General features: G+C 37.3%; 1 protein-coding gene across 2 annotated transcripts in view; it reads left to right on the top strand.

Annotated features, from left to right (window-relative positions):
* The window catches only part of RGS10 (regulator of G protein signaling 10), a 68,008-nt gene that overhangs the window by 21,753 nt on the left and 20,109 nt on the right, over positions 1-26,146 (top strand). For both annotated transcript variants that reach the window (XM_072623997.1, XM_072623988.1), the window contains exons 2-4: positions 1,028-1,146; positions 3,280-3,366; positions 19,990-20,133. In XM_072623997.1, coding sequence (XP_072480098.1) covers positions 1,028-1,146; positions 3,280-3,366; positions 19,990-20,133 — 350 coding nt within the window. The remainder of the gene's footprint in view (positions 1-1,027; positions 1,147-3,279; positions 3,367-19,989; positions 20,134-26,146) is intronic.

Below are 26,146 nucleotides of genomic sequence, written 5' to 3'. Positions count from 1 at the left end.
TATAGTTAGCATTTCTAGTACAATATTGAATAATAGTGATGATAATGGACGCTCTTGCTTCACCCCTTATCTTATTAGGAAGACTTCTAGTTTATCCTCATTACAGATAATGCTTTCTGATGGTTTTAGAGACTACTTATCATTTTAAGAAAAGCTCCATTTATTCTTATGCTCTCTAGTGTTTTTATTATTAATGGGTGCTATATTTTGTCAAAAGCATTTTCTGCATCTATTGAGATAATCCTATGAGTTTTGTTGAGGCAGTATGACTTTTAAATTGAATCTGATCTTCTAATTTTTTCTTCAGACCATCTAGCTGTTGCTTCAATCCAGTTACCTATGTAATTTTGGGCAAGTTATTTCTGAGTCTCACTTTCTTTCTCTTTAATGTGAAAAGGTTGGACTTTATGTACTCTGGAATTCCTTCCAACTTTAACATTTTAAAATTCTATCCCTAGCTATTCTGTAAGTATTAATGTTTATTAAAATGATTTTCTCTTAAATATTTAATTTTTAAAAGTTTTACTGTTTTCTTAATTGTTATTTTGTTACGGTTGGAGGTTTGATTTTTTTCTGTAGAAATAAATTTCCAATGAAATGAAAGTAATCTGGGAGTGGAGATTGGAGGATTTTAAAGTATGAAATAATAGGGGAAAATAAAAGGAAACCATTGTGTTCTGTGAAGTGAGGCTAACCTTTATTTGCTATCACTTTGATTCTCCTTCTAATCATAGTACTTGGCAGATAGTAAATGCTTAATAGATGTTTATTGATTGATTAGTCATACAAGTTCCTTTCTCTCCCTTTCATGTAAGTCACAATTAGTAGATTCTGATGAGAGACCCATCAGATTGTAAAAACTAAATGGTAAAACATTTTAGTTGGTGAATCTACTTGAGCTAAAGTAAGAGATCCCTAAGGTTTGCAGTAGGTGCAAATGATGTTGGATAAGATCCAGGTTTTTAAAAAATATTATCTTTAGGAAAACCATGTGCGTAACCTGCATTTTGTTTTTTGTTTTCTTCAGATATACATGATGGTGATGGGACTCCTAGCAGCAGCCATCAGAATGTAAAAGGCACTGCAAAATGGGCAACGTCCTTGGAGAACTTACTTGAAGACCCAGAGGGAATTAAAAGATTTAGGGTTGCTATTTTTACTACTGATATTGACAGGGTTTAGTCATGTGTGTCATATCTGAAAGACTAAGGAGTTTCTCATTACATAGTAGTTGAGGAATTGAAAATATTTTTATTAGTAGAGCTTTACTAAGACCAAGTAGAAGATAGTACATTTCAAACACTGTATACTATGGGATGACGATGGATGTGGGTAGAGAACAATATTTGAAAATGATTAAAGAATTTCTAGCTCTTTGATTCCAGGTAGGAGCAGGAGCCTGTCTGCCTTTGTCTGGCTGCCTACTATAAAGTCTTATTGGAACCATAAGAGCCAAAAGGAACATTAGACATCATCTGGTTCAGACCATTAATATAACAGATGAGGCAACTGAGGTTCACAAGGAGGAAATTACTTTCGCAGGCTTGTACTTAAGGCATTCTTAGGATCATGTTACTGATGGAAGCATAGAAAGTGTTTTGTAGTACATTTCAAGTTACCTCAATATTCACAGAAAGTGCAGAGAATTTAGTAAAAAGATCATTGGACCAGGAGTCAGAGGACATGGGTTTGAATTCTTGCTTTGCTATTTACTATTTATGGAGTTGTAACCTCCCTGGCCATCAATTTCCTGATTTAAAATAGGAGGTTGGAGTCAGGACTATCAAGACCTTTCTTCATAGCACAGTGCCCAGCACATACAAGTATAAATAAGTGCTTATTGATTGAACAAAACTATATGACAGGGTTGAATTAGAGGACCTTGGAGGTTCTTTCTGGTTCTAAATCCCATGAACTATGAAAGCAGAGGAAAAAGTAGGTTAATATAAACAGCGAAATTTATTTCTTTTACTATGTATTTGTCAACTAGCATTCATGAAATGGTGATCTTTCCTAAGATTTGGTTGAGGGAATAGTTGCCAAGTTCTACTGTGAGCCAGTTAAAAGCACTACAAGCAAACATATAAGAAAGTGCAGAATCTACCTAAACAAACCTATTCTTCAGAGCCAGTTGACTGAAAAATCAAATAGGACAAGACAGGCACCATCAGTATTTCTTTCCTACCATACTGTGCTCAGTCAGAAGCTGGGAAGCAACTTCACACTTTTTCCATGTCTTAGTGAGCACATATTTGATAGTTATGGCATGGTGTTATGAAGAAACTACTTAACTGAGAATCAGGAGAATGTGATTCTAGTCCCAAACTTACTGTATGACCTTTGGCAAGTCATTTCTACCACTCTGAGACTTTCATCAGCAGTAAAATGCTTGGGTTGGACTAGAGGATTCCCAAGATCCTTTTCAGCCCTAAAGTTTGATGGCTCTGAATGAGAATTGCAAGGGACCTCAGAGGTCATGTAGTCCAATGCTCTTTTGAATTATGAATCTCCACTGTAAAATATCCAACAAAAGTGGTCATTCAGTGCCTTCCTGGATGTTTTTGGTGATGGATAAATCAGTAGCTAATGAGGCAGCTCTTCATTTCGGGAGATGCTCTAATCATTAGTAAGTTTTTACTCATAATGAGCTGAAATCTGCTTCCCTCTAACTTTTTCTCACTAGCGTTAATTTTTACATGCATCAGGAAAATACCTAAGAATATATGAAGGACACTTCATAGGGGCAGAACATAGCTCTATTGGCATTCTAAATGATCACATACTGTTTTGGCAAGGTACAAAGCTCACATTTTAATTTTTTTTCACACTTGAAAATAAAAGCACCTCAGATTTTAAAATGTTTGAATCATTTCTTTCATCGATAAGGCTTGTCTATTGATATGTTTTTCTTCTCTTTTAAAAATAATCTTGCTTTTCGAGGACTGTACTTTGTTTAAACACTGTCTAGGAAGAACTAATATGGTTTCCATTTTAATTTACTTTAGGTTCATTTATTATCAGTGAGAATTTTTTTAGAAACTTGCCCATTTTTTTCCTCATCCTTATGACATCAGAATTAGCAAATCCAAATGTTTATAAAATCTCCATAATCCTTTTCATTTTTTAAACAAAATTCTCTGAAAACAAAGGCATTTACTGTGGACTTATTAGAAGGTGATTGCACAGTGTTGAATAGTTGATCAGTTTAATGTGGAAAAAAAAAGAAGAGAGAAACTAAATTAGGAGAGTGTATAATGTTCTTGTCTTGTTTCTCCCCAGGAATTTTTGAAAAAAGAATTTAGTGAAGAAAATGTCTTGTTTTGGCTAGCATGTGAAGACTTTAAGAAAATTCAAGATAAGAAACAGGTATTTCCTTCAGTGCTGTTATCAGCCAAGAGTTTCTGTAATATTCTCTTGGGATATATTGTTTTTCTCTCCTTTAAAAAAAAAGTTCAAGTAGGTGTAACTGTCATGCCAGGACACATTTGTAATGCTTGGAGAAATTGGCAGACACTGCATTTGGAATGAATTTGACATGTTCCTTGTATTTTGGAATGGGTAATGTATTTGGAGCCCTAAGATTTGAGTTTGACTCCTAATGTCTTTTATGAACTAACTGTGTGATCTTGGACAAATCACCAACAAAATAACAGTTGATATTCATACTGTGCTTTATCAGTTTTGGAAATTTGTTTTCCTTGTCACATACCTGTGAAGGAAGATATTACAGGTATTATTATCTCCATTTTACACATGAGGAAACTGAGGCTGAAGTTAAATGACTTCTCAAAGTTAAATTGCTTATAGTGGTTGAGTTGGGATTGGGTTTCTAATTCCAGATTATGTTGCTCTTTCTATTGTACCATTCTGCTTTTCTCTCTCTCTGTACCTCAATTTCTTCATTTGAAAAATGGGCATAATAATGTTGTCTTACTCAAGTCATAGGGTTGGCATGAGGATGATATGATATAATCTTCATAAAAATGCTTTCTAAGTGTAAAGTACCATGTACATGGCAACACTGCTTTTGTTTACCTGAATAAGTCACTAGCCTCAGTTTCCTTATCTGTAAAATGAAGAGCCTCGACTTTGTAGCCACAGAGGTCTTTTCTAGCTCTAGCTCTATGGTCCTATAACCCTAAGTACTCCATATTAAGAAAGAATGTGATGATTGCATCTAGTGTAAAATCATGACAACTCTCTAAGGTTAAAAAAATTGCTCAAGAGTGGCAGTCCATGTTGAAAGGAGTTTCCCTATTAGGAGTTCCCTGTGCCAATAAAATCACAGGACAAGACTCCTCAAAATAAAAAAAAAAATCATAATAAAAATAGACTAAATTAACAAAATTTTAGAATAAATTATTCTTTATGTCATCTAGAGTTTGATTTTGGCTATAGCTTTTGTTCTTTGAATAAATTACAAGGATGCCTTTCCCTTACTGGGCCACATTAAGAATGCATACAGACATAGTAAATGGTAACCAGATGTTTAGAGATAAAAGCCGAGTGTATTGTTAGATGGATTGTCAATTATTTAATATCCATTTTTATGAGGCATCATGCATTTGGCATGCACCCTATTTAGAACATTTCTAAGTGTTCTTCCTGGCAAATGTGTGTTCTATAATATATTAGGGAATTTGTATTACGTGACCTTAAGTGGATTTCCACGGCCATAGAGTTCGTCACCATGGACCAGTACTGGTGATGGCCTCTCTTCATTTAGCTGTGTGCATCCTTAGGAAGCATGTATCTTCTAGAGGCGGGACCATCCTAGAGCTGATTTTTGCCTCTTTTGAAGGTCCTGTGCAGTTAGATTGCTAGGGCAGTAGAGAAACAAAGCTTTGGAAAATCAGAACGTAGAGGTAGCCTGGGGATGTTTGCACCACCATTGCCATTAGAGTGGCTGTACGCAGACAGGTTTTAAGCTGGAGAGGTAGGGAAGTTTGAAGATACCATGAGAACAATGGGAGTTAAACCAAACTCTTCACTTTTGAAAGTAAATAACAAAAGGGGCAGCTAGGTGATACAGTGGCTAGAGCATTGGCCCTGGAGTCAGGAGGACCTGAGTTCAAATGTGACCTCAGCTACTTACTAGCTGTGTGACCCTGAACAAGTCACTTAACCCTGATTGAGTAAAAAACAAAAAAAGGACCCAAAAATACTAATATAAAAAAAGGAAGTAAATGCCAGGGATGAATTTCCAGGTCTGAATTTACGAGTTGATATTTTAAACCCTTTAAAATTTACGCAGTCCTTTCACACATGTGATCTTCATGAAAAGCCTGTGAAGTAGGCACTGGACGTATTATTCTCATTTCACAGATGAGAAAACTGAGGCTCATACAAGTGTGTAACTTGCTGATCAATAGTCACACAGCATGTATCAGAGGCAGGATTTGAATTCAGCCATCTTTTGACTTGATTAATTGAATGTTCTTTTCGCTAAACCATGTTACTTCCTCAATTTCATAATATGTGCTTTAATCTCATTTGCATAAAATTCTAAGGCATCCTCAAAAAAAAAAAAAAGCAACAGATTAGTCTTCTAGTCCTTCATGGAAAGGTGTTATGGATTGGGTTGAGTGGTTATGTCCACATGTCTACAATCCTTCAGTCTGAAATGACTTAATCCTTACTTTCTTTTATGAGATAATTTGTTGGATGAGTAATATTCTGGTCTTTACATTCCCCAGTGAGCCTAAATCCAACTTTATGGAGTAGTCCCCTCATGTGTTTCTTAGTGAAGTATTCATGCCATCTGGAAATAAACTCTGTTTATTTTTTTGCCACACAGTTTAGGCAGGATGATATAGGGTAGAGGAGGAGGAAGACCTGAGATGGTGAATTGAAGGAACTGGGAATGTTTAACCTGGAGAAGAAAAAATCTGGGTAGGGGAGGAGGTGATGGAAGATGATCACTCTTTTTAAATCACTCAAGATTGTCCGATGGAAGAGAGATTATTTGTTCGGCTTGGTCTCAAATGACAAAGCTGTATGCAATGAGTGGAAGTTGAAGAGGCTAATGTAGAACAATTAGAGTTATCTAGAAGTGGAATGGGCTGTTAAGGATGGGAGAAGTGGGAGGTGGTGAGAGGTTCTCCTTCCTGAAAGGTATTTAGGTGAAGTCTGGGTGACTATTTGTTGGGTATACTCTCATAGCTGACATTTACATACAACTTTAATGTTGACAAAATCATTTATCACGTTACTTAATTTTGCTTCCACAACAATCCTTTGGAGGTAGATAAGTACTATGGGTATTATCCATTTACAAATAAGGAAACTGAGGCTCAGAGAAGGATTTTGTGACTTGCTCATGATCTCAGTGATAGTATCAGAGATGGGATCCAAGTTCAGCTCTTTCCTCAGTAGCCCATAGTGTTTTTCTCAGTTTTCTAGAATCTAGAGAACATCCTTGTTCAGTCATGGTTGGATTTTGCAGCCTCTGAGATTCTGTGATTCTGCACATTTCTACTCGGGCAGAATTGGGCTCATGTGAATTGTAAAATTATGACTGTCACACTTAATACTGCTCTGGAAATTTTCCATGATTTTTTTCCTCTGCACTGGCAAATGAAGGCAATTATCAGGCCAAAAAGAAAAAACTTGCAAACCAAAACAAAACACAAAGAGCAACTAACTTTGGCCTCAGTTATTTCAGACAAATCTGAAAACTGAAAGTCTTTGTCCCATTGGTCTCTTAAAAAGTAGATTGTTGAGATAATTGTCTCAATTCTCCTTTCCATTTCCAACATCCAGACACAATTTCAAGGGGGCAAAAGGCTCAACCCAGTCCTGAATAGATCAGTATTTTGTTAGGATTCTTTCTTTAGAAAAGTTACTCATCCTGCCTGCTACCCTAGGACCCTTTCCTAGAGTCCCTCAAAGGGAGAAAAATGATTTTTCTTTGTTTTCTGCTTGTCTCTTGGGAAGTTTCTGGCCCTTCTAAGTATATAAATAGACAGGATTGGGAATTTAAAAGAACTAAGAGAACTAAGTTCTTAGAAGTTCCTGCTCCTGTATTTTAATTTGATGCTATTTCAGCTGCCAGGACTTTCAGGTGGCATTTGTGGGACAGGAAGGTCATCCCACAGTCTGCTTTTTGCTTTCAAATGTAAGTGGTCAAATACCCTTATGTTTGCAAAGGACTTAGTAGACTTTAAGTTGCTATCTACATGTTACTATTATTATTATACTTACTATTATTAGTACTTTTGTTATTGTTCAGTCATGTCCAACTCTTTGTGACCCCGTTTGGGGTTTTCTTGGCAAAGATACTGGAATGGTTTGCCATTTCATTCTCTAGCTCATTTTACAGATGAAGAAACTGAGGCAGATAGGGTTAAGTGACTTGCCCAGGGTCACACAGCTAGTAAGTGTCTGGGGCCAGAGTTGAACTCAAGAAGATGAGTCTTCCTGACTCTAGTCCCAGCACTTTATCTACTGCACCACTGAGCTAATACCAGAATTAAGAAGGTCTGGTACAAGTTAAGTTAGGCTTCCTTCACATGACCTTCATAATTCTTCATTTCTTTCCCTTGTGAAACCAGTCAGTGAACTGCTAAACTGTAGTCATTGGTTGAGTGACTAGCCCTCCAGCAGAAGGTGTTTCCTTTTCCCTGCCTGACTCCCAGGAGTGTGGAGGGAGCAGAGGGTTGGGATGGGGCTACATTTTCCTGGCATTTGGATCATCCAAGAGTTTGCACAAAAAGGAAAGAAGCTGGGCCAAACCAGGGGGCCTGAATGATAATCCTGGAAATGTCAGACTCATGTGTAGAATGCCAGCCCTAGAAGATGTGAGAGATTTAGAGAAGGGAAGTCAGTAGCTAGCTCAGAGTCTCCCAGGTACTAAGTCGCAGCTGAGAACAAAGCCCAGATCCTTCCACCCCACAGTCAGGGGCCTCCTCACTTGCACCACAGTTATTTTAGTGGATGATAATCTACAAAACACAAAAGTATTACTGACAATTACAAAAGATGCCTGAGAAAATAAAATGAGATCCAAGATTTTTATTTTTTTGTTAAAAGTTCATGCGTATCTTTTTTTTTTACTATGTTATGGAAATGCTTGTTTTATTCCATGAATTAAAAATAAAAGTACACAGAAGACTTTAAAACTAACTTTATATTTAAAAAAAAAAAAGAGTACTGTGATTCTCTCAAAGGCTTTCAGGAAATAAATGTTGTCGTCTGAACAGAGTCCACTCAGGCCAGTCTTGAGGAGGAAAAGAACCACAGACAGTGGGCCATATTGGGAAAGATGGCACTGGTTAGCTGGGAGAGACAAACGGACACATTGGTGTCAGGACGCTTGACTTCTCTGAATCCACAGCTGTCAACAAACTCTTTTCTTTGTCTCTTCTTCGCTAGGGAGGTGGGAGGGGAGGAAGCAGGGGGAACCAGAGTCTGTTCTTTCACTTCATACGCATAGAATTAGGCAAAGAAATCCATTTAGAATTCCCAGAAGGGAGAGAAATCTGAGCCAATGTTATTAATTTCTTGAGTGGACACAAGACAACAGGGTTTCCTCTTTATTTGTTTATTTTTTTTACCATTAACAAAGATAATTATGAATTCTCCTGCTTTGTTTCACTAGAAGTTATCACTTTATTGAAAATTTCAGGTGAAAGGTATTTTAGGGGAAAAATTGTGTTACTTTAGATTTAAGTGCTGAGTGGATACTTATTTGCATACTTAAAAAGGGAGTGTAGAGGCTTTTCATTATGCATTTACATTTTGTTATCACAGCTGGTACAAGGTAGCTCACCTGAATCAATGAAATGCTTTCACAGGAGCATCATTTTTAGAGCCCATCTAATCCAGTTCTTTTGTTCTATAGATGAGGAAATTGAGACCGGGAAGAGGGAAGGTCAGTTAGCTAGTAAGTGATAAAGCTGGGGTTTGAACACAGGTCCTTTGATGCTAAGGCAAACACTATTTTTGTTACACCATCAGAGCTGCTTTACTTTACATAAATAATATTGATACCTTGACTTTTTCTAGATCTTTAAAGAATTTTCTATAAGTCTACAGATCTTTAAAGAATTTTCAAGTCCTTTATCTTATTTAATCTTTGTAGCATCACTGGAAAGCAGATAGGGGAAGCTTTGTTCTTTCTGTTAAAAGATAAGGAGACTGGGGCCTAGAAGGGATTATCTAAGGTAAAAGAGTTAGTTTATGACAGAGCTAGTTGTTCAGTTGCTTTCAGGGGTGTCTGACTCTTCATGACCCCATGTGGAGTTTTCTTGGCAAAGATACTGGAGTGGTTTACCATTTCCTTCTCCAGCTCATTCTACAGATAGGGAAACTGAGTTAAACTAGATTAATTGACTTGTCTAGGGTCATATAGCTAGTAAATGTCTCAGGCTGGATTTGAATTCAGATCTTCCTGACTTCATAGCCCCACCTGTCTGTCCCCATAGTAAAATTAGAGTAGAATGTAAATTGTCTGACTCTCAATCAAGTATTCTTTCTGCTGCCACACAGTGTGGGTGGCTCTTTACAAGACTGGAAAATACTTTTCAATAATTGTAAATAGGGAATGCATCTTAAAATGACATGAGACTTGGGTTCAAGGTCAGCCTCTGACATATACTAGCTGTATAGATATGTCGCTTAACTTCTCAGAGTTCCAGGGAGCTCTCTAAGACTCTAAATTGCAGAGAAGGTGCTGACCTGCATTAGTGGATAGAATTTCTTTACCAGGAAATTCCCTCTATTAATGAAATCCTGGGTCTTTTTCCCAACTCTATCTCCTTTCCTTACAACAAACCTGGGAGAGAGGCATACATATCTGTGTGTGTGTGTGTGTGTATGTATGTATATAGTATATGTGGATACACCTCCCTCCCAGGTATGTGTATGTGTGTGTATATGTGTACATATATATGTATATGTACACATATGTATATATGTGTAAATATATATTCACACACATCTGCATATGAGTATATATATATACACCTCACTCCTGTGTATGTATGTTTATTTATGTCAGATATATTTAACAAATCCCCATTGTGAGGATGTGAACTGAGGCATAGAGAGAGATTTCAGTGATTTTTCTCATATTCACACAGCTCATTGATAGCCAAGCTGGGACCATGTTTTCGGATTCTAGGTCTGATTCTTACGGTATTGTGCTGTCTCTCTTATTTTGTTTATATTCCCCATCTTTCTAAATGAATGTATTTCTATATTTCTCTGTATTTACATATCTACATTTACATATCCCCCACCCCATCACATATCAGCTTTAAAGATTAATCTGTAGATCTCTTTCATTTAAACATTTCAGTTACAACCATTTGAAGGAGAGTTCTTTGCACTCATAACTAAAGTAGTGAAATGAAATGAATTGTCAGTGCTTGCATTGTGTGTTCAGCCTTCTAACACAGCTTAACTATTTTTGAGATTACTTTATATTTTTAGATGTTGTTTAAAAGTGCTTCTTCCCCATGAGTTAGCGTAAAGGATATATTTAACAAAGCAGCTTTTTATCTCTTAATGAACCATGGAGGAAGTCCCCAGACTTTTTTTTTAATCCATTCCTTGAATGTAGCTGAATGTGTGTGGTTTATACTAAAATATATAGAAACACAAAACACCCCAGACCCTCTCCACCTTCCAATATTTTGACTGCAAAGTTGGGTGAGTGAGGGGATGAGGGATAGGCAGAAGCAAAGAAGAAAATTCCAAGACTTTTCTAATAGAAATAGCAATGAGTATTCAGTTTAGTACTGATACAAACTATTACCAATGGAACTAGATCCCTGATTGGGACAAATAATGAATTGCCCTGAAGTGGTTGCGTTAATTGAATTTGCCCTGCAGATTTCCATTGAGTTAGAAACTGTGACCATATTTTACACAATTATAACTTTGAATAGTGCAAATTTGAATATTTATGTCCACTTCAGGGATTCCTTACTTGTATTAATCAGGACTTAGCTTCAGTATAGGTCTTGCAAATGTGTGTTATATCTGTCCATTATTTGATGTCTTTGTTGGTAAATTAACGTGGACTTGGTGTTAGACTATTTGTCTATTGTCAGCTACCAGACCACATACTAAAAGATTAAACAGCTGTTTAATTTTATAAAATGAGTATATACCTTGTGCTAACTTTTGAGGCAGAAGTACTTTTAAGGAACACATAAAAGTATGAAGCACAATTCTTTGCAAATAGATGTTTAATAAATCCACATTGAATGAGTAAATGATCTCTTTAAGCATCAATATAGGCAGTGCATAAGAATGATCTAACAGCGGGAAATATTTCCTTTTCAAGATGGTGGTACCGTTTAGTGATGGCAAAGAGTCCTGGATTTGGAGTCAGAAGACCTCGATTTGAGTCCTGGCTCTGATATTTACTAACTCTTTGGCCTTGGTCAAGTTATTTAACATCTCCATGCTTTAGTTTCTTCATCTGCAAAATGGGGATGATAACACTTGCATTAACTACTTCTGACTCTACCTGGGAGACCCTGGACAAATCACACAACCCTTTAATGCTTCTCTTAAGCTGTCAGTTACAAAGAATGTGCCAACCTGAATTGGTAGAGGGAATCTCCTCTTATAGGCATTCGTGGTACCAATTAAATTACAAATATAGTCATTATTCCCCATTAACTACCTCATAGGATAGTTATGAAGATGGTCCTTTGTAAGGTGCTATATTCATTTGACCTGTTACTGGTAGGAAGTATAGAGTAGGAGTCAAGAAACGTGAGGTTCAAATAATCCTTCTCCTCCAAATTACTTCCACCATCTTTCCCTGATCCACAGCTGAATATGTAGGGCTACATCTATGAGCTTTCTTCCAGCTCTAAGATTTGGGGATTTTTAAACATGGGAATAGGGAGCAACACATTGACTCCAGTTCCATCCATTCACAGCAGCAGTAAACACTACAAATTTATGGACAAAGCATATTCATCCCAAATGATTGCAATTTTCTTTACAAAGTTGACACGTATAAACATAATTTTCAACTCTTAGTTGGATTCCAATTTAGCCATTTCTGGAGAATGAATAATGAAACTTAATATGTCAGTCATCTGGGATATCAAGATGACATGCATATTGCACCTGGGGGATTACATTCCCTCCATGCTTTTAAGAATTATCTTTATCTTTAAGAATTTCTGTGGCCAAAAAACTTCTCAGTTTGAAGCCAACCTAATAGTGAGCCCCTCCATATATAATGAGCCTATTTTGCTGCTGCCTCCAATTTATATCAGTTGTATGAACCTAAGTAAGTCATTTAACTTCTTTGTACCCTAAACAACTCTCTAGATCCATTAAGCTGTTTAAAAAAGAGTGTCAATATGGGAGGAAGGGAAGGGGAAAAAGCATTTATTAAACACCTACTTTGTAGTATGCGCTCTAGAAGTATTTCATATGATGCTCCCAACAACCCTGTGAGATTAGGGGCTATTGTTTATCCCCATTTTACATGTTGGAAAACTGAGGCAGGCAAAGGTTAAGTGACTTGCATAGGTTACCTAGCCAGTAAGTATCTGAGGCAGGATTTGAACTTAGGTCTTCTTGATTCCAGGCTCAGCACTTTATCCACTGTACCACTTAGCTGCCTCAATTCTTCTGCCTTTCTCTTCTGAAAGGCAGAAGGATGTAGTGAAATGATCTTGGACTTGTCATCAAGAGACCTGTGTTTGTATCTGACCTCTAACACCTTACCGTAGGGAAGTCATTTCGCATCTCTCGGCCTCACTTTTTTCATCTGCAAAATGGCAATATATTTTTACCTATTTCATAGATTTGTTGTGAGGAAAATACTTTACTTACCTTAGTTGTCTATAATATGTTGTCATTCCTAGCAGCCATAAAGATCAATCAGTCAGCAATTTATTCCATCCCTATGTGCCAGATACTGTATTCAGTGCTGGGGATAAAGGTACATTTATTAAACCCAGAGCCAAGGTTGCTTTCAATTGCATTTTTCTGGTGGTTGGAGGGGAAAGGAAAGGCTTAAATATGAAGACCTTTTTGACTAACTCTTTTTTCCTAGTAGAGCTAGCTCAGTATGGCCTGTATTATTAGCATGGGAAGTGGCAGGTTCAGTGTGGTGCCAACAAGATTTGGAGTCAGAGCGTCTGGGCTCAAATCTTGGCTATAACATCAGGTGACCTTGGGCAAGTCACACTCTCTGGGCCTCAGTTTCTTCATCTGTAAAATGAAGGGCTTAGACTAGATGAGTTCTAAAGTCCCTTTAAAATCTAAATCTATGATTCTATGATCTCGTGTTCTGTCACAGGCGTTTGTCAGATAGGTCAGATAGGCGTTTTTTATTTGGTCAGTTTAAATGTTGGACTCAATGGCTTCTGAGGTGTCTCGTGGCTCTGAGATTCTGAAATTCATGTGACATCCAGAGGAGTAAGTTTTCACTAACTACCAACTGACATTGTGGAAATATACCAATATATGTTAGAATCCCAGAAATCTAGAAATGGAAGGGGTGTTATGGAATGATTTACTAAGTTCACATCCTATCTCCATTTGCTGCCTGCATGACTGTGAGCAACTTAGTCCTGTTTTCTGACTCTCGCTTTCCTTGTCTGTAAAATGAAAGAGTTGGATTTGATGGTGATCATGGAGGTCCATCCCAGCTTGGGCAGGCTAGGATGGTATAGTGTGCTGCAGGGACACCAGTCCTCTACACACACACACACACACACACACACACACACACACACACACACGCTCACACTCACACACTCACACACTCACACACACACACACACACACACACACACACACACACACACTACAGGAGCTACAACAGGGTTAACAAAGCACCGGAAAACCCACCAAAATAGCCAGACGTGCTTCTTCTTTTTTGTGAGCTGTTCTGTGCTTGAACATGGAGTATTCCCATGACTTGTTTGTGGTTAACTATTTGAGTGTTTCCTTTTTCAGTCACATTTCCTATCCTGACCAAGATAAGAACTGCTGCTGAAACCATTCTGACCAAAATATACAGCACAAAAAACACAGAAAATGGCAAAAAAAAGTTATTGGTTGTAGGCAAAGCCATAACTAGGGTCCAGAAAGTGGGCAGGCTGTTTAGTCCCTATACTCTGGCCTGACTACCACCATATTGGCATGGCACTGGGCATGGAAGAGGTCCTGAGGCATATATTAGATATATGTGTATGAATGGCACAAACTTATATGACATACAATATATTCTACATACATACATGCATTGTGCACACAAGATGTATGTCCATGCATAATGCACTGGCATATACACAGACATGTGCACTCAATGTACATATGGCTGTGTGCATGTATAATATGTGCATGTATGTATCACCTGACTCTCACACATGCAAACCATAATGATCATTGCTGCTATCAAAATTCCTTCATATTTATAAGCTAAACTAGAAGGACTGCCCCTTCCTACTTCCACTCATGCCCTTGGCAGGTTGCCTTATTGTCGTAATTTCTTTTCAGTTTCACAGTTCTTGTAGGTGGTTATTGTAATCTGATCTCACCTGAACAGGGATGGAGGAGTATGGTAGGAGGTAGTATAAACAGAGCCCAAAGTGTGATTTTACTTGGATTCTCAAGAGATGGCTCTACTTATACTTTGCTAGTCTTCCAGTATTTGGCAACATTCAGCTCTTATTGAGGGTATGAAGGGTCCCTGGAAATAGGAGATGATTTTGAAATTTATCTTGAAGTGTGTGTGTGTGTGTGTGTGTGTGTGTGTGTGTGTGTGTGTGTGTGTGTGTGTGTAGAGGGAGTGAGGGTGGTTATGGTTTTATTGACTAGGGCAAGGCTTGAAGGTCTCATGGTTTTAAACGTGTGGCATACCCACATCTTCTCAAGTCTAGGGGGCAGTGATTTTTATAATGTGGTATTGCCTGTACTTATTTTTTCCTAGCACAAATGAATCATTTTATTTGAGATGTCCTGTTTATTTGTTTTAAGAATAGACATCATTTCATTGGTATCTCTTCCAAAATACAGCTTCTTTTTGCCTTAATTCTAGTAAGGTGATTTTTTTTTCTTTTTAAGAAATGTTTTTGTTTTTTAATTCTAAACCTAATAAACATTTAATAAGATGAGACATTTCAAAAAGAGGGCTGTGTGTTAAATTGCAAATCTCTGTTGTTCCAGACTTTTTCCTTGAAGCACATGACGGAGTCATGCATCTTTCAAAGCTGTCCTGCTTCTCTATGTTCTCCTACTTACCTTCCTTAGCTTCTCTTCTATGATTTAAAAAAATGCTCCAATGATCTGGTTTTTTCTTTCGACAACCCTGTTGCTACCTTGTCTTGTTTCTGCCCCCCAACCCCATTGATAAAAGAAAACAGAACTCTCATAAGAAACGCGCGCGCGCGCGCGTGTGTGTGTGTGTGTACATATATATATATATATTGTTGAGCAAGACAAGTTTGCACATTGGCCATCTCTGAAAATGTATGTCTCATCCTACACTTCCCCATCACTTACTTCTGTCATCATCTGTCCTCTTTAATTGTGGCTGGCTTTTGCATTGATTGGAGTTTTTAAGTCTTTAAATATTTGTCTTTATTTTACTTTGTAAAGTAAACCATTTTTTACCATGTTATTGTTCTCTTGGTTCTGCTCACTTCGCTCTTTAATTCATACAAGTCTCAGATTTCTCTGAAACTATCCCTTTCATAATTTTTAAATTATTTTTTCAATTTTCAAGCATTTATTTTTTTCTCTTTTCCACTTTCCTCTCACTAGAAAAAAAATCCTTGTAACAAATTAATATAGTCAAGTATACCAAATTCCCATATTGGCCATTTCCAAAAATACGTCTCATTCTGCTTCTTAATCTATTCTTACTTCTCCCTCAGGATAGCATTCTTCATCATTAGTCCTCTGGAATCATGCTTGATCTTTGCGTCAATCAGAGTATTTAAATCTTTCAAACTGTTGTACATTCGTACAATGTTAATGTTACAGTGGGTATAGTTTTCCTTTTGTACTCACTGCACTCAGCATCAGTTCATACAAGTCTTCCTAGGTTTTTGTGAAACTATCTCTTTCATAATTTCTTACAGCACAATAGTATTCCATTCCATTATTTTATCATAAGTTGTTCAGCCATTCTCCAATTGCAGTACCACCCCTTACTTTCCAATTCTTTGCTATGACAACAAAAAAAGCTTCCATAAATATATGTTTTTTGTACATAGAGGTCGTTTTCCTTTTTTTTTTGATACCTTTGGGAGTATAGACCTAGTAGTATTACTGAGTCCAAATGTATGCACAGTGAGTATTTTTTTGAGGTGGGGCATAGTTTTATGTTGCTTTCCAAAATGCTGGACCAGTTCACAGCTTCACCAGCAGCACATTTAATGTGCCTCTTTTCCCACAGTCCATCCTACAATCATCATTTTGCTTTTTTTTGTCTTTGCTAGTCTAATGAGTATGAGGTGGAACCTTATAGTTTCTTTTATTTTCATTTCTGAAATTATTCATGATTTTGAGTACTTTCTTAAACTGGCTATTGATAGCTTGGAGTTATTCCTCTGAAAACTGCTTGTTCACATCCCTTGACCTTAATCTATGGGAAAGTGGTGTTTGTTCTTTTATATTACATCAGTTTCTTATACATCTTGGATATGACACTTTTATCAGAGAAACTTGTGTATCAGCTTTCCTCAAAAACTTTAATTTTATATGATTAGAATTGTTCATTTTATCTTCTGTGATCCTTTTTATCCTTTGTTTGCTAATGAACTTTCTCCCTACTTATAGCTGCAAAAGGTGTTTCCTTTTATCTAATTTTTTGATATCACTTTTTATATCTAAGTCTTGTATCCATTTGGGCTTGTATATGATGTGAGTTGTTGTTTTATACCTAATTTATGCCATATTGCTTTCTAATTTTCCCAGTAGTATTTGTCAAATAGTGAATCTTTATGGCAGGAGATGGGGTCTTTGGATTTATTGAACACTATGCTATTATATTTGCTTGATTTTGTAGGTTATGTTTCAGTAATTGGCATCTATTTTTAAATGTACCACATAGTTTTGATGATGTATAATTTGAGAAATGGTACTTGTTATGCCCCCTTCTTTCTCATATTTTTCATCATATCCCTTGGGATTCTTGATCTTTTTGTTGTTTTCTTTTTTTGTTGTTATCTTTTCTGGCTGTCTAAAGTAATTCTTTGGTGTTATGATTGATATGACACCAAATAAGTAAATTAATTTAAGTAATATTATTATATTAGCACAGCCTACCCATGAGCAATTAATATTTCTCTGTTTTTTAGGTTTATATTTATTACTTCTTTTTTCCATTCTTTTACGTTTTTCATTTAACATTGAATTTTATGTCTCTTGATTAATTTCTTCCTGTCTTAAGAGTCCTTTTTCCTTTGAGGTTCTATTTGGACTCATTGTGGAGTTACTCTCTTTTTTCTGGGTTTGTACTTTGGGCTACCTTCAATCCATAGTATTTAACATGTTGACTATTTTTTTCCTGTTTACTCATAGCTCCAACTTCATTTTTTGGGCTGGGATTGTAAACTCAGGCCAGGATCTGCTCCCTTCTATAATCTTGGTTGCTGTGAGTAGGTCTTGCTTGGTCCTGGGTACTGTGACCAACACTAGACTCCATTCTCTATAGGAGTTCCATGGTTTTGGCATGGGCTTCTGGTGGATTGACTTAGGTTTTGACCTCAACCTCTTCTATGTTTCGTTCTTGAGAAAGTATGACTGGCCCCAAAAAGATATTGATTGCTCTGGTAGGTGCTATATTAGCCCAGGCTCTTTCAACAGCCCAGAAACAATCTAGTTCTCACAATGGTTTGGGCATAGGCTTCCTGGTTGCTGGTCTGGTCCTGTGTTAGCCTTTTGTCCTGATGTGGCTCTGATGGGCTCTAGATGTCCGATACTAGTAACTGGTCATGCTCTATCACCTGCTATATCTTGGTCAGTAGCTGCCTGGGTATTACTGTAGCCCTGCTGATTTGGCCCTATTTCCTGCTGCAGGTATGGGTAGCTTGTACACTGTGCTTTTACCTACTGAACCCTCACAGATTTCTGGAAATCTTATTAAATCCTGGACTGCATAGAGGGTCTTATAGTCTTTTCTCTTTGGTTTTATTTATAATTGTTCCTTCTGATACATTTTTTTAGAGTATTCCTAGAGGGTATTTTTCAGGATCTCCTCTTGAGCCAGAAGGCTCAAGGTAAACTTTTTCAAGCATAAGTAGGCACATGATTAGACATGATGATATACTGAGAAGAGGATTGGCTCTGAAGTCAGGATTGAAGTTCAAATTCCAGTTCTTCCATTTACGACTTATGTGATCTTTAGGAAATCCTCCTATCTTTCCTTTACCCTCCCTATGCCCCCCTCCCCCATTCTTAACTCTGATGGCCATTACTTCCAAGATCCCTTTAAGTTCTCATTCTGGGATCTCTTCTCTTTAATTGGAGTGGGTCTCCCAGTGGAGGAATTTCAAGAACCACATCTCAAACTCTTTTCCAGGCAGTCCGGATTTTCAGTCATCCGAGGAGAGTAGTAGCAATTTCCTGTCAGCTTCCCCAAGGTGAAAAATATGAAAACTTTGTAACTGTAAGAGCACAATGAGGTTTTTTAGGACCAGCATGACAAAAATACATTGAGAATCAGGAGTCTATAAGACTGGCTACCTACAAGCTTCTGTAGCCCATATAGCATCTCACCACAGATAAACAACTCATTGACTTTATACTTGACATGAAAATTCATATTTTGTTCAAGGGCAATGATAAAAAAAAAAATCAAAACTCTTCCTTTCTCTCAGACAGTGTGGCATAGTTTTTTTCTTCTCTGTAGAATGAAAGAATGCTTCGAGTTAGATTGACTCTAAGGCCCCTTCCAACTCTTTCTGTAAGAATTTCTGTAAATAACTACACAGCTCTTTCCCCTAACCCTGCCCCCACATTTTCCCCCTTTAGTTGGCCAATAGAGAGGAAAGAATCAGGCAAGAATTGTACGGGATGAGACAAAGGGCTTTGAGGTTTTTGATCTAGTCAACAGAGTTCTACAGTTTTGTTTTTTAAACAAAGTATACTTACTACAATGTAGTTTATTCATTGTTACACGCATTATATGACAACAGTTACTCTGAGTTTTAGTCATAATAATAGCTTTTATATTGTACTTTGAAGCTTACAATGTATTTTATGTGCGAAATCATTCCTCCATAACTTCCGTTTTTGAATATCCTTGTTTAATCTTTGAATGGGAAAGCCCTTCATAAGAGGATTCCCATTTGACTTCACAGTCTCCTCAGCAGGACTGTTCCTGGCTTTTGGTTTTATGTTTAAAAGTAAGTTGTATTTTTCACTGTGTAACCTACTGACCTAAAAAAGAGCCAAACATCTCTTGGCCTCAGTAACATATTGAACCATCAAGAATATCACATGAAAGGAATGAACATCTGGGGTTGATGCAGCTGAGCATCCGTTTGTCATTTTATGTTGGTGTCCTTAGTGCGCAGCACACTTGCTCTGTACATAGTAGTCTCTTAATACATTTTTGTTGAATTATTGTTTCTGATTGATGTAGGGTTTTCTACTCACCGATGATCATATCATGTATCTGATGTTTCGTTGCTTCATTTGGGCAGTATCTTAACCCTGAATTATGTTCTTTAGAAGCATTGTTTCTTTTCTCATATGTACTTTTTTGCATATTTCATTAAGGACCTTCAGTAAGAAAGCCAGGAAATGACAGCCACTTTTTAGCTGTCATTCAGAAAGAAAATAAGGGTTAAAACAAGTTGCTGTGACAAATATAGATTATATAGGTCTTAGTCGGAGGGAAGAAGCAGGGGGAGATACATTCTTTCCTTTCACATGGCTGTACCCTCTGGCTGCCATATGTACGTGGTTAGGAGATGCTGACAAGCCTGGAAGGGCTGTAGAAAGAGCTATGTTGGCAGATAATTAATAGGTCTTTGCTTTGCTTTCTTGTAGATGCAGGAAAAGGCAAAAGACATCTACATGACCTTCTTGTCCAGTAAAGCCTCATCACAAGTTAATGTGGAGGGACAGTCTCGCCTAAATGAGAAGATCCTAGAGGAACCTCATCCCTTGATGTTTCAGAAGCTGCAGGACCAGGTAATGTGTTTCCTTTTTCAACTGACTTTTTTTTTAATGAACAAAGATCTACAGTGCCATTCATGGTTCCAGAAGACTGATGATGAAATATGTTATTCATTATAGAGATGTAACAAATCTCTGGATACAGAGTGAATGTGTGTGTGTGTGTGTGTGTGTGTGTGTGTGTGTGTGTGTGTGTAAAACCATTGAGGGAATTTCCTTTCTTTGACCATGCATAATTGTTATAAGGAATTTGTTTTTCTTTTTTCTTTTTCTCCTTCATGGGGTGGGGTTGGGAGGGAGAGAAAAGATTTCTGTTAATTTTTTAAAGTTAAGAAGTTGGGGGTGGGGGTTTGCTGAGATATGAAGCATTGCACACACTTTCAGATGAGGTCACTGTACTAGGTTTACTTAACTATCTTGCTTTGTTAGAAGAGACCTGTCAGGAAGTGGAACTAATCTTTAAGTGTTTGTAATGTAAAAACCAAAACATAGCAATAAAAGTTTTAAAAATCCCGAAGATATATTTTCTTTCCCTTCTCCCCTGCCTCCTTCCCCGCCATGGAAGGGGAGAATAAACCCTTGTAACTAATTATAGGCAAGCAAAACAAATTCCTGCATTGGCCATCTCCAAAAAGTATAGGGCACATTTTGCACCCCCAAGTTGCAGAACAGTTATTGTCTTGCTTTGGTAGAGAATAAGAGTGGACCTTAGAGGCCATATATCTCATCCCTCTCATTTTATAGATGAGAAAGCTGAAGCCAGAGAAGTTAAATGCCTCCCAAGGTCACATGAATAATGAGAGGCAGAGCTAGAATTTGAATCCAGTTCCATTAAAGTATTGAAGTCATGTGTTCTGTACCACCCATACATGAATGCATGTATATATGTGTTTATGGTGTTCCAAAAGTCTTACAGTAGTTTTATGCTTTTAAACTTAAAGCTGTAAAATGTAAATTGACATGAGATTTACTGAGCACTTTTCTTACCACAATTATAGGTAGTGGGAAATGCAAATATTTTTACATTCATCACTTACAGATGAGGAGACTGTGTTCACATAGCTAATAAGCCAATATTCAAACCCAGGTCTCCTGACTCAGGGTTCAGTGCTCTTTTCATGATATAATACTTCCTATTTTTGTTATCTGAGAAAAAAATCAGTTATTTGCAATAAATCATTCCCTTGTTTATGCTTGATAAATGAAGTGATTATATTTCTAAATTTTAGACTAAATTTATAGGTTTGGTTTATCAGAATATTGCATTCATTAACTTTATTCTATAGACCTGTATCTACATAAAGTAGATATAGCAGTGATGTCCTATTTGAAGATAACGATATCGTTGCATGTGTGATGAGCATTCCTTCCTGTGGTATACTCATATGAAAACTGGCCTTTGGTTTAATTAGTTGCTAAGCATTCCATTATCGGTCATCTTGTCCAGCCTCCTTATTTTACAAACAACATTCCACTCTGATCACTATATTTGAGAGGTGGTCAGATCAAGACAGAATGCAGTAAGATATGCACCTCTTTTTTCTGGACACCATCCATTTTTTTTTTAATGGAAACTAAGACTGTATTGGCAACTGGGTAATCTGAGTGATGTACCATTTGAGGTTGTAAGTCCATAGAAATCTTCTTCATACATGTTATTGGCCAATTCCACCTCCCCCTATACTTGTATGGTTTATTGTGTTTTTTTTTAATCTGATGGCAGGACTTTTTTCCTTCACTATTATGTTTATTATTATAAGAGAGAATGCAATTATTTTAAGTCATTCCAAAGAAAAATGAGAGTGGCATAGCTTGTGAAAATTTGATCCGAAGTTGCTAAACAGTTGACTAACTAGCAGACTTCGAAGGATAAAAATTTTTTCTAGATGCATACACAAAAAGACATTAAAACTGAGACTGAAATAATCAGAATAATATTGGCACAAGTGAAGAAGCAGATGGCTTTGTTCAGTTCCATGCTATGGGACTGAGCCACATGTAGCAGTGTGGAGTACAGGTGGTGAAGGAGGGAATTTTAAGTGACTAAAAGTAAGTAACTTCTAGGGCCCCTTGTTAAAACCTTTTGTTTGAGGAAATGGAAAAGTTCACTCTCTCCAAATTGATATATGAATGAAAGTGCCCTCTTTAAAATCAGGACTGATTCTAAAACAAATATTCCAAACACACTTTGGTTCCCATTTCACTTCTTTAAAATTCTAGCTCTGGAGAAGTTTTGTTGGCAACCACCAAAATACACTTTCAGAATGGTTTCTAGTTCTCTTTCTTTCCCAAAGGGCCTCCTATATGAGTCCTGTTTCCATAAGTAAAAGAGGGAGAAACTAAGCAGGGGCATGTTTTGAACTGATAGATTTCATGCAGTTTAAAATAAAAGCACATCTCAGCAGATTTGGCTTTGCATGGGGCCTCTTGGCTTTGTGTTACACCAGAATAGATTGTTCTGCACTTTCAGTTCTCCCAGAACATACTCATCAGGGAAAATTTAGAATGTCTTTAGGTCTGCATCCAAGTATAGAAGCACTTCACTTATCTGACAGCCTCAACTATCCAGAACACAACTAAGAACCTGAAGGAAAAGACCTCCGACTGTCTAAAACAGATATTAAAACGTTCACAGTTCACAGTTCAGTCACTTCAGTTCTATCTGACTTTTCACGACCCCATGTGGGTTTTTCTTGGCAAATGCACTAGAGTGGTTTGTCATTTCCTTCTCCAACTTATTTTAGAGATGAGGAATAAACAGGGGTAAGTGACTCTCCCAGGGTCACACAGCTAGTAAGTGTCTGACTCCAGGACTGACACTCTATCCACTGCACCACCTACCTGCACAGATATGTATGTATGTATCTTAAATAAATACAGAGTGAGGAAGTAGAGGCAATCTGTGTAGATGACTCTTCGTGTCCCTTTAATAAGTCCCACACCCCATATATTTTGCTGCTTCTAATCAGATACAGTCCAAGAAACTGCTTAACTACATTTTCAAAAATTCTGATTTGTTTTCTTTAAAGAACAAATAGGCACTGAATGATCACTTAAATGGCTAGTTTATGACTAATTTCCAAAGAAAATTGTTTGTTAGACTGCCTGTGACTAATTGGTCTCTTTTCACATTATAACAAAATCACCAAGTGAGATAATATAGAGTGAAAAGAGAACCCAAGACAGAACCCTAGCCAATGCTCACAGTGGTCATGTGACTCAATAAAAGAGAATGAGAAGGAGCAATTAGAAATATTGGAGGTGAACCAAGACAGAGTAGTATCATGAAATTCTAGAGAGGAGATAGTAACCAAGAGGAGGAGGAGGAGGAGGCCAACAGTGTCAGATGCTGCTGAGAGTCAATAAAAATTGAGAAAAGGCTGTTATATTTAGCAGTTAAGAGATCTTTGGTAACTTTTGAGAGAGCAGTTTCTGTTGAAGAAAGAGGACAAAAGCCAGTTTACAGAGGGTTTAGAAAAGAGTAAGACAGAAGACACATAATATAGATGGCTTTCTAAAGGAGTTTAGCTTTGAAGGGGAGACATATAGGATTATAGTCAGCAGAGATAGTTGGATCAAGTGAGGTGGGCTTTTTGTTTGTTTTTCATGGATGAGAGAGACATGCAGGGGAGGATCCAGTTTATTAGAAGAGATTAAATATAAAGGAGAGGGAACTGAGACTGAGGGAGGCGAAGTGTGTAGGCACACATTGCTAGTGTGTAGGATTCAAATGTTAAGTTTTCCTGCCTCCCAGTCTGATGTTCCTTTGTTGTGTATACCCTAGGGTTGTGTTATTAGAACTGAATAACCTCTACAGTTTCTTTCGTACATATTGGTATCTTCTCAAATGCCCTAACTTTCCAATTCCTCAGTTTACTCAATTCCCATCTAGATAACAGATATCTAAATATTGGTTGAATTGAACTCAGTCCTGACAGCAGTAACATGATATCTGACAACCTGATTCTGATGTAAGACATAGGAAAATGATAAAAAACAAAACAAAACAAAACCAGACATACAAATGAATAACTCAGCGGTCTAGGTCATTTAACTTAGCAAGGTAATCAATAACCCTACACAACTCAATAGTTCCTAAGAGCATCAGTATATTACAGAATCATAAAATAGTTGATGTTCACAATTGCCCAAGTTCAGAAATGGATCCTCAGAAGGCATCTAGTCTAAGCCATAACTGAATAAGAACTCTCTATAACATAGCACACAAGTGTGTGTGTGTGTGTGTGTGTGTGTGTGTGTGTGTGTGTGTGACTGACTTCTAGTGAGGGTGAGCCCATTACTTTCTGAGGCAGTCTTTTCCATTTTGGGGTTGCTATAGTTGATAGGAAGCTTTTCTTTTTTCCCTGTTTCTCAAGGATAAATGTCCTTCTTTGCAACTTCTATTGACCAGCCAGAACAAGTTTAATTTCTCTTCCATCTTGGTTCTTGTAAATGGCTGACATGGACCTCCTAAGAACTAAATGGCTCCAATTCTAAATGTCCTTTAATTGATCTTCATAGGCCCTTTAATATTCTAGCTGCCCTTTGAATGTTATCCAGCCACAATAGAATTATGCTTATAAGATCATATATTTAGAATTTCAAGGGGCCTCAGCAATTACTCAGTTCAATCCCCTCGTTTCATATATGAGCAAATTGAGATTAAGAAAAGCTGAGTGACTTGCCAAGAACTGACAGGAGTAAGTAGCCAAGTAGGGATCTGAATACGTTTCCTCTGACTCCAATACTTTCATGACTCTAAACATATTATTTTTTGTTTCATTTGTTTCATTTCCTGCTTTTGTGGTTGTTCAGTCTTTCGGACGTGTCTGACTCTTTGTGACCTCATTTGGGATCTTCTTAGCAAAGATACTGGAGTCGTTTGCCATTTCCTTCTCCATCTCATTTTACAGATGAAGAAACTGAGGTAAATAGGGTTAAGTGACTTTGTCCAGAGTTACACAGCTAGGAAACGTCTGAGGCAGAATTTGAACTTAGACTCCAGGCCTGGTACTCTATCTACTGTGCTACCTTGCTCCTGAAGCAACAGTCAATTAACATTTTCTTCATTTTGTTAAAGAACCACTTATTTCAGTGGCCATGACTCTTATATGCACACACAGTCTACTTAGCTCAGTTGGTTAGAAAATGATGCCAGTGAGGCCAAGATCCTGGGTTTGATTACTGCATGGCCCAGTTTCAGTTCTCTGGTCTGACTCTGGCCAGTTGACTTGCAAGTGTGTCTTTGTTCAGTAGGAGTGATTATCTCAGTGTAAATATATCCTTTCTACTGAAAAAAAAATCTCTAAGTATTTGGTGGGATCATCTTTGTACACTAAGGATACTACCTTTAAAAAAAGTGAAATACTTCTTTCTCCTCATTTCTTTCTGAATACTAAAGTCTGATTCATCTGCCACCTTCTTGTCATCAGCACCATCCATAATTATTATTAGAAAGATAAATGGGCTTTATAAGCTGGCAGTCAGGAGTCAGCAGTCAGATTAATCACCTGACTTTCCAACAAGTGTCTAACTGTTAAGATGGGCTTTGTTATCGCATCTCATGGGACTGTAGATTCAACAGAATTCACCATTTATTTTAGGTGTGCTAACATTTAAGTCATTAGGGAGACAAAGACAAAAACAAGCAAACAAACCAACCAAGAACCAATCCCTTTCCTCTAGGAGCTTATATTCTACTATGAGATACAACATTTATACAGAAAACTGAGTAGAAGATAATTGAAGGAGGGTGGGAGCACTCACAATTAGGGGACATCAAGAAAAACTTCTGCTAAGAGATGGCACTTGAGCTGAACTGAAAGGAAGTTAAGAATTTAGAGAAGGTGAGCAAGTCAAAGACACTGAGACCAAAAATAGAAGGATAAACACCCGGTGGGTGAGGGTGACTGGGATGTGGGTTGTGTGAAGGAGAGTAATGCTAGATAAGATTGTAGAGAGAGGCTGAAACCAGCCCAAAGCACTGTGCTTGTGAAAATGCCCACTGGGGTCCAGTGATCCTATCTCT

The sequence above is a fragment of the Notamacropus eugenii genome, chromosome 1 (assembly GCF_028372415.1).
Source record: "Notamacropus eugenii isolate mMacEug1 chromosome 1, mMacEug1.pri_v2, whole genome shotgun sequence".
Lineage (NCBI taxonomy): Eukaryota > Metazoa > Chordata > Mammalia > Diprotodontia > Macropodidae > Notamacropus > Notamacropus eugenii.
Note: the sequence above shows the minus strand (reverse complement) of the source record. Positions and strands in the feature narration are given on the sequence as shown.